At 43.3% G+C, this 9,726-nt stretch overlaps 1 protein-coding gene and 1 long non-coding RNA gene across 4 annotated transcripts; one reads left to right on the top strand and one right to left on the bottom strand.

Moving 5' to 3' along the window:
- On the bottom strand, positions 1-5,630 carry LOC130527908 (transcription factor Sp6-like). Of its 2 annotated transcripts, none has more exons than XM_057036755.1 (2): positions 5,172-5,630; positions 1-2,297 (listed from the first exon to the last, which is right to left on the bottom strand). In XM_057036755.1, exon 2 carries the CDS (start codon positions 2,177-2,179, stop codon positions 1,253-1,255), a length of 927 nt encoding a protein of 308 aa, XP_056892735.1. In that variant the 5' UTR covers positions 2,180-2,297; positions 5,172-5,630; the 3' UTR covers positions 1-1,252. The 2 variants fall into 2 exon arrangements, with proteins under 2 accessions (XP_056892735.1, XP_056892736.1); XM_057036756.1 differs by having other exon boundaries at positions 5,323-5,627.
- LOC130527928 (uncharacterized) lies at positions 5,487-8,242 on the top strand. Of its 2 annotated transcripts, XR_008951148.1 has the most exons (4): positions 5,508-5,663; positions 6,399-6,590; positions 7,230-7,435; positions 7,545-8,242. It is a non-coding gene; the product is annotated as an uncharacterized LOC130527928 (long non-coding RNA). The 2 variants fall into 2 exon arrangements; XR_008951147.1 differs by lacking the exons at positions 7,230-7,435; positions 7,545-8,242 and having other exon boundaries at positions 5,487-5,663; positions 6,399-6,767.
- Positions 8,243-9,726: the final 1,484 nt, after the last annotated feature.

A 9,726-nucleotide genomic window follows, 5' to 3' on the forward strand; every position in this document is an offset into this window, starting at 1 on the left:
TGTTGAGCACTGATAAAGGATATAGTTTTTATTTAATAAAGGACAGTAACAGATTAAATACATGTACTTTTAACTTATTACTTTTCATTAAAATTAAAATATTTACTACAGCAATCAGTTTAAAAGTGTCCATCTTGTTCTACTGACATAACAATAAAAAGGACTAAAACATAATCTATAACAACACAGCAGAATTATCAACAGTAATACATCAACATAATGATTCACTAGTCTTAAGCAATGTCTTCCATTTCTTCTATACAAAAATACAGCAATCATGTACATCCCATAATGTAACTTGCCTGTGCACCCTAGTACGTGTCCTGTTCACATCTGAATATGATGGGCTATATCCTAATCCTAACTATAGACACTTGCATTGCTTTCTATAGGACTATCAATCCTGTAATTAATAATAAAACATAACTATACAAAACTGACCTAAACTGACATTGTCGGAGTGTTTTATTCTGTTAATATGTATTTTTCTATCACAGAAAAAAACACCAAATTACTTAGTCTACAGTATGAAGTGCTCCAAACTTCAAGTTTTATAGATCCGCATGTGATACAATGTTGTTATTACAGAATCATCATCATTCTGCTGTTGAATTAATGCTGGTAAGAGCATAGGCACACGCGCGCGCACACACACACACACACACAGAGTGTTGTGTTCACTGCCATAAAAATGGTAACTGCAACTTTAACATTAGTAAACTGTTGTATTACATCATTTCCAGTGTCTTTTCATGTTTTGTGTAGTAGGCAACACACTTCCAGGGCCAGTCTGAGATAATATTAAATATTATTGTCGTCTCGATCCATTCAACTGTTTCTGTCTTTGGGATTAGCAGAGTGTTGGCGACAAACGAACGAAACCCTTCCAGTGAAACGCTAAGGATCAATTTCATTGTAAACAAGTGAACAATCCACCTCGATCCGATCCGGTCCCGGGATCTCCCGGTGGCTCTAGCAGCAGTGGAGGTCCAGCGACAAGCCGCCACTCCAGCTTGGCTGTGTCCTCGTCAATTCTGTCCACAATAATCATCAAATTCCAGGATTTCTCGCTGCGCTTATCGCTCAACTGGAATAGCCCTCCTGACAAAAACTCTGGACCGCAATAACTTTTATGGTCCATCACATGTTAGTAAAAGTTTCCAAACCCCTTTTAGTCCACTATTCTATCATAAAACTATAACAACTCTGTAACAGAGGGTGGTGTGTAATAATCATTCTAAAAACTGTTAAGTTACCCAGATTGCCCTGTCAGACTAGGGACAGAGGTGTCCGTCTCACATTTCAGTTTCAGTGGAGGATCTGCGGCGTCGGAGGCGGACACATTTGAGGAGGACTGTGGTGGCGTAGGCGCATCGAAGCCTTTATCCATCCTCCCGTCACCGTTCACCCTCTCCTCGCCATGTCCCGGCGGGGATTCGTGCGTGCGCATGTGCTTGGCAAGATGGTCGTTCCGCATGAAAACTCTGGGACACAATGCGCAGCTGAACTTCTTAGCACCGGTGTGCGTCTGTAGGTGGCGCTGCAGCTCATCGGAGCGAGTGAATCTTTTGCCACAGAAGAGCCAGTTGCAGACAAATGGCCGATCTCCACTGTGCCATCTCAGGTGGGCCTTCAGGTGGGACGTCTTCGCGTAGGCTTTGCCGCAGCCTGGGATGTGGCAGTTATGCATGTGCTTCCTCCGGGTGTCGTCGGTACTCTGGCCCAGCTGCTCTGCGTGGATGCAGTTAGGACAGCGGCACACTGCCTGAGCAGAACTCCTGGAAGAGGAGCGGCGCTGGGCCTTGGGACGCGTTGAGGCGATGCTCTCCTGGGGCTCTTCCAAGGAGAACTGTTCTTGCTGCAGCATTTCAGGGGCCAGCGGTTCCATCTTGAATCCATCCTGTGGGAACAGGTGTGACGAGTGCGAGGCTGGAGCGTGTTGCACCGGAGGCAGGGAGCAGAGTTGCGGGTCAGAACCGTAGGGGCCTAAAGAGGACTGTAATCCCATGGAGCTCCCTGGAGCCACCGAAGGGAGGCCAACGCCCTGTCCTGTCTGCAGGTCTATCCAGCTTCCTGGCTGCACGTCCCTGTGGAGGTCCCACCAAGAGGGGATGTTCATGTCTTCTGAGCTGCCACCAGGCGGTGCTGCCCGTAGCCACGGCTCATAAGGGTGGGCCATGTGAGCAGCTGATGCAAATGCAATACTGTCGGTAAAGTCAACAGCTCCTGTTCTTCACTCTTTCGGCGGCCGTGTTGACAATATTACCACATGACAGGATGGGGATGCGGCTGAACTCCTGCAAAGAGGAAGAAGAAACAGTGTCTTTAAATCTGCTACCAACATGGCAATTTTAAATCTCAGGCTATACTAATGACAAAGACTGAGGTCACTTTTTTCCAGGCTTCGGAATTTTTACTCTCTGACAATTTGCACACACCCCCCCCAGGCCGAAAGCCTCGTCTTTTTTATTGCGTTTAACGAACCGACGCATAACATACCTCTTATTTCAATAGATTCCGCAGTTCTCATACTGCTTGGTCATAAAGACGCAAGATGGGGGCGACTGACATGTCCAGACAGAATCCTGCTACATCTACTATCAGGTACTTCTTAGGGAGGACAGTCAAAGACGGAAAACAACATCACGGGCCTCAGTGTGACGGCTCTGGTGTGGGGGAAGGATGAGAGTGAAGGGGAGTGCTGACAAGCAAGCAGATTGGTAAAGGAAGAAGATCCCGGGAGATATGGCTGCAGGCCAACGTCTATTTGTACATCTCCGAAGTTTGTGAAGATGAAACCTGGCAGACAGGAGAACCTGTTTTCCTTTTTTTCCCCCCTGAATAAATCACACGTACTTTACAACAACATCCCTGCAGGCAAATTACAAAAGAAGCCCCATAAAACAACCCACCTCTTCAATGGAAGCAACAGAAGGCATGAACTGTTTTGAGAATGGCCTTCCTGAGCCTAAAAATCCAATAATCCCATATGAACAATGTCTTTATAATGATAGTCACACACTCTGAAGCACAACAGCCTTTTGTTTTATACCACGTACGCACACTTGGCAACAGGTACGCAGACTCTGACTTGTAAATGTAAAATGACACTTATGAATTCAAGGCGGGAGATTTATGACAAGAAGCCAGACATTTGCCTGGCTCAAAAAATGTCCTAACCCTCAAAGTATCTCAGAGACTTCCACCACACCCCCATCCTGGAACATCTGCAATTATCTTTACAACAGGAAACAGTAAAGTAGTCAATAACCTCAGAGGTCGGTATTTTCGTTTTGAGACGGTTGTCGCAAGAATCGCTACGAAGCTGCAGAATGTGAAATGTCAGTCAGAACGGCGAGGCCAGATGCTGGGGAAGGCCGCGAGAGTGCGATCAGCACAGCCTGGAGAGGTCTACAGGCGGTGTCAGTGTGAATGACAGCAACAAGCAGTTCCCAATTTGTCGAGTCGAGACAGTCAAAAAAAAGAAAAAGATGAGGATAATGTGCCTTAGAAAATCCAGTCCACCCCACCAAAGATGCCTTTTTTTGTTTCTGTGAAATTGTAAAGCAATTAGTTTGGAATTCCTAAATTAAAGGTCTAGAGTTAAAGGTCAAGCAGATTTATGTTGTGTCAGCCTGGAGCCAGAGGTGCACTGTAATTTCTGCAGCAATACACACTTAGGCGAGCCTCGCAACGTGGCCCTTCTCGACAAAAGCGTAGCCAAACGAAGACAGAAGCATCCTCTTCTGTTGGTCAAAGTGCCAGCAGCACCTCAGGGAAACAGCTGGCAAGCGGAGGCCCCCGGGGGGGACAGCGAGCTCGTAGGAGGAGGAGGGTACACAGCAATGACAGAGTCGGTGTCATAAAACCTGTCTGACCAAGACTGAGCGCAGCCCCAGCTTTACAAGTCTGCCACCGGGACACGGCACAGACAGACGCTGGGATAGTTGTGGTCATGCGCTTGTGTTTGTGAGTGTCAGCTCACTTTCCAGGTGTTCCGGATCATGGAAGCAAATGATCTGGCCGTTGGAGGCTGGTCACACGCTCAGAGTCTCACAATGAGAAGGAATTTATTGGTCTGACATGACAAAAACGTCCTTTCCAAAAAAATATATACGGTACTAAAGATAAGATAAGATAAGATAAGTTAAGATAAGATAAGATAAGATAAGATAAGATAGATAAGATAAGATAAGATAAGATAAGATAAGATAAGATAAGATAAGATAAGATGAGTGCTACATATCAGTTTAATAAGGCTCAGGTTATTGCTTCTGGACCTCTTGCTTGCTGGAAAATGATAATAAATAATAACACATTTAGGATATGAGTCCCTTTGTTACCATATTAAGGAGGAAGGTTTGAGGGTGAAGGCCGTTTTTAAACTGGTGGGTTTTGAGTCTTGATTTACAAAGATGGAGAGAGAATGTTTCCGATGCGTCGGGTTCCAGAGTTTATACTAAAAAAGACTTTGTATCATCGCAAAGAGGGCAAAAAAGTTGAGGAATTAACCTGTTTTTATGCTATATTGGGCAAAAATAGAAAATATGAAATCGTTCTATCGTTCTTTCGGCCACCTCTGAAACTGAGAATGCGGAGAAGGTGAATTTTATTTAGTCTCGACTTCAGCGTGACTGTATGTTTTGGATTTGTTTTTAAGTTAGTTTATGATATATGAATGTCTTTGTACCAATTTAGACATAATTGGACACTGCTGCATTTATTTCCATCTAAAGCCACCCTGATTTTACAAAGGATATTTTATATTATTATTTCCTCTGCTGATGTTGAAATAGGAATGCATAGTTTATAATAATATACATAAAAATAGCTGCAGCTGCTGCATATCAGAGTACTTTACCGGAATAAAACTAGAATCCTGAATTCCATTTTAAACTTTAAAATACTTTTCAAAATCTCGATTCAAATATACAAATTTGTATTTGAATAAAAAAGAACGAACTTCACCGAAAGAATGTGCTTAATTAAGTGTAATTACTTTAGTCACACTTATAATTTTTTTCTCCAAAAATGTTCTAAATTCATGTTCTAACCAAATAAAAAAAAACCAAACTTTTTAGAAAAGCAGAGGAAGGAAGAAGCCTGGAGGTTTAAGCAGCTTTGTTGAAAATTGTGTGGACATTTCAAATGAGGGCTATAAATCAACGTACCTTCGGTACCTGTTGTAGTAACAGCTCTTTCGTTCTTTTGAGTACACGCACGACTTTGACGTCCACAAGTATGGACTTGTACCAAGTCGTCCAGTTTAATAAAAATAAAATAAAACAGATGCAACTGATCAAAATTCTAATAGTGAGTTACCTGATTAAATGATTTTGTCGTATTAGGGGGGAAATTCAGCTGTGCTGCTTCATCCTTTGATAAGAAAAGCGTCCGTGACAAAAGGGATGAATATCCTCATAATATTTTATCTAATGTTCTCCATTGCTGAGGGTCCGGTTGGAGCGCATTCTGGGCGCGCAGTAGCGCAGCATTCTCAAAAGTGACAAACTGTTGGACAGGTTGTGCGTCTTGAGCCCCTGCAGGCTCCTCCCTCTGCTACCGTGGACTCCTTGGCTGCAGGTGAGGAAACGACAGCCGAGGAGGAAACACCAGATCAATGGGAAAAGTGTTCTACACGGGCTCTACTTAAGGCTGCGGAGGTATACGCTAAAAGGCACCCTGAGTGGCACAGTTATGCTTTTGTGTTTGTCGTGTGAAGAGAAATGCCTTATTTATAATCTACATTTAAATATTTGAGTTCTAATTTGCTAATTTCCTCTTTACAACCGCGCACATGTCAACGGGATCTCTCAATATGTTTGTGTGATTGTATAATACTTGAAAATACTTAAATATTTGCGCAAAAATGAACGTTTTCTGTTGAAGTCACTGAAATATTGATGCGTCAATCGTTTAAACATCTTGTAGCTTCCTTAAAACACACATTTTAACATAACAATAGCACATTTTTTGGATACATTTGGTCTCATATCACTACTTTTTATGTTTTTTGGAATGCAGCAACATCTTTTTTTGTGACACTGGGTGAGGGAATGGTGCAGTAAATTGGACAGGGAATCAGGGAGGTGAGACATGGAAAATCCTTTGATTGTGGACACTCCTCAGCGGTGGTTTGGCTGGAAATGGAATCGTTGCTCTGTAGAAAGAAAAAGCAGTGCTGCTGTGTCTCAGGAAGAAATTACTGGTATTATTAATCTTATTGTGCCAGAAATAATGAAATCCTTTCTCCCCCTGAGCATAAAACAGTTTACCTAAAAGGAATGCAGTAGATTTAAATGCACATCAAACATTTAATGGTTTTTAACATAATTTTCCTTTGAGGGCTTTGTCTTTTATTTTGTCTCCTCGCTGACTTAATTCCTTTCCTGTTGCAGCATGTTGGTGGAGCAGCTTCAAATCAACTGACAAACACCGACCACAGACAAGCCGGCGGGAAGCCATTTCCTGCCCCTCTTAGCTCCTCTTTCTCCGAGGCGGCGCTTTACAAACACCCAGTTTGACTGATTACACGACAATCCACAAGGACGTCAACTAATTCTATAATAGATTCATTTAGCCGCAAAGATGTAAGCAGAGCAGTCAAAAGATGTTGTTTTATAAACACGTTATTGACCAAACAGAACTAAACCAGAGCTTAGATTTTATAACGTTATAAACCCAACACATATTCCCACATATAGATTTGCTACAACTGGGTGTAAAAGTGCAAATATGTGAATTAAAGCAATCTCTGGTGTCTCTCAGGCTAACGGGGTTTTATGTACGGCAGCTCAGTCCACATGAAGACCACACACCTTGTTTAAATGATGTTTATTCAAGAATATTTCCTAGTGAACACATTGGAGTGCAATCAAAAAAAGGTTGCTCGGTAATAACGTGAAATTACAGTGCAAGTTCATGTTGGGGCTTAAAATAGTTCTGGTTAAAATACAATCAAACCTTTATTTCCCAAGAACTGGAAAATAATTTTTAAAACAAATAAAAGTGTGTGTTATTTGTATTATCCCTCCCAGATATTAATATAATTGGATCCTCTTTTTAGAGAAAGTTATTTAGCTCAAAACATGGAATTCTTTTTGGAACCTAAAACTAATCTCATTGTATTTTAGTGTTTTATGTGTCATAATAAGTTTTCCCTTGAGATTTCCTGAATGATCACGTAAAGGTGTGACCTCTCTTTAATGGAGGTGTTTGATGTAAACCAGTTTCCCAGTGCAGAACTGTCGCCTCTGACTGTGATCCGCTGGCCCCTGGCTGCTTCCACTGGCCTCTCTCATCCCATGGGAACGTCACTGGTGTCCCAGACAAACCCCCCCCTCCTCCCTCCCAACACGACGGCCTCCAGAGAGCTCGGATGGCTAAAGCCTCACTTCCCCTCCAGAGGCAGAAAGAGATCCAAACAAAGTAAAGAGTAAGTACCTGGTAGTCATCCTCCTTATCCTTGTTAATTATTCAAAATCCTGGAGGAGAGATCGGCCCACAGCCGTCTTCTGGCTCACCTTTTTTTTTTTCTGATACAGGCCCTCACTCAACAAGCTGGCTCCCCTCTCCTGCCTCCCCTTTCAACTTCAAACCCAGTCATTTCTGCAAGCTGCACTTTGATTGCACCAAACACCTGTATTTTTCAAGGAGAGACTTCCTTGTGAGCCCCCGCCTCCCATCTTTGATTGTTAAACAGCAGTGGCGCCGTCATTACTGTCTGTGCGACTGCTGCCGCCCCTCCACCCCTCCCATCTTCCACCTATATGGCTTTTAACCGGAACTTTAATTGCCCAGAGAAACTTTAGATTGCTTCACTTTATCTAATCATCCAGAAAGCATTGAACTTGCTGTCTTACCGATATAAAGAGAGCACTCACTGCACTCCAGTCACACACAGACACACACATGCAACAGTAATACCACACTTTATTAGACAGCCTCTCCTTCCATCCTGTCTCCCCCCCAGATTAATATCCTCTGGGCTTCTCAGCAGCTGTTTCCATCCCTTAACACCCCTCATCTTCCTCCGGATGGCCCTCTGCTTCACAGGGCAGGGATTACAAACTGGGCCACAACGCCTGCCTGGCTCCAAAAAAGTGAAAAAAAAAGGCCCTCAACCCTGGTCCTGGAGTGAATTCACCAGTAAAAGAATGTAACTAATAAGGATCTAGTTAAGGATCCCTAAAAGAAAGCAAGAATAAAATTAGAAAATTAAAAACATGTTCTATCTTGCTCAGTTCAGACCCTCGTTTTGCTTTTTATTTTTAACCTTTGACTGATTTAAACCGGTAGTTATGGGGGAAGGGGGGTGACTTTCAATTTCACAAAAGCAGCTTTTCAACATGATGTATTTACTTCTAATTTAGGGGATTTTATACAAAACTGGAGTTTAAGGAAGAAGCAGAGGAGCACATTTCTGGTCCACACCACTGAGAATAGATCAGGCTGAGCCAAAATACAGTGATGCACCATGTGATTTAAACCCACTGGAGGAAGGAGACATGCATAATTTTATACCATTTTTCGCCACGCATCTCCATTTTTTACTTGTGTTTACTCAATTTAGTCTGGCCTGTGCGCACCGTTACACGCGTTGGATGTTTATTTACAAGTATCGCCCTGGTGCGACTGATCAGTTTCACTCGGTGCACGTCGTGCACGCGTGTGTTGGACCGTGCCTGGGTGTGCCCACCTCTGGCACGGGTGCGTGTTTACCTCTCACGCAGTTTTTTCACTGTTATTGTGTGACAGCAGACAGGATGTGCGGCGCTTGTCAGCGCGCTTCCAGGAGATGAAAGGCTGGAGAGGGTGCGGAGGGAGCTGAGTGCTGTTCAGGTAACAGGTTGTCTTCACAAAAACCACCTCAGGTATTCACTCCTCCGGCCTTCACAGCATTCCTACGGCCGCAAGCGAACAGCACTTAACGCCGCACCGAGTCCAGGTGCCGCGTCTCCGAGCGCAAACATCAGTCACTCCTTGTTTCCGTTTGCGTGCACGTACATGTGTGTTTGTGTGTAAGGATTTATTAAACTGCTAAACGGGGTTACGTCATCCTAGGCCCAGCGTGTCAGTCAGTACACCGACACGAGAGTCGTGTGATTTGTTTGCTGTGAGTTGGACCCAGGCGACAGGAATGTTGCGGACCAAAGCAATGCTGCTCGGCAGGCTTTCATTTTTAAAGGGTTTGGAACACATGTCTCTGTCCTTCTGCTTAAAAAGACAGCCAAAGGTGCTTCACTGTGTGATGACACAATCTGGTGCTTATTAGCTGCCCTGGTTTGAGAAATATAACATTGTGTGTATTTCTAATATCTTATTTTTTTTCATTATGTGTAAAATGCAATGAGAAATGCAATTCAAAATACTACTAATAGATCTCAATGTACTTGTGGTTCCTGCCCAAGACAACAGGATGACTGGAGACCCCAAAATCCTCTAACATAATACTGTTTTCTTTCTATGTGACCATTAAAGACCATGTTTTTTTTTCACTCTCTAAGCATAGGTGTCAAACTCTGGCTCGTGGGCCAAATTTGGCCCGCAATGTAATTATATTTGGCCCGCGAAGCCATACCAATTGACTATTAGAGCTGGCCCGCCAGTATTATCGCTTAAAGTGCATGTGCTAATACTACAAATAGCAGAATGCTCTGCTGGTGTTTTGGTGTGAAAATCCATACTCCACATCAGTTGGTGGTGGTAATGCACCAATTTGTGGCT

Source organism: Takifugu flavidus, chromosome 6 (genome assembly GCF_003711565.1).
Source record: "Takifugu flavidus isolate HTHZ2018 chromosome 6, ASM371156v2, whole genome shotgun sequence".
Taxonomy (NCBI): Eukaryota; Metazoa; Chordata; class Actinopteri; order Tetraodontiformes; family Tetraodontidae; genus Takifugu; species Takifugu flavidus.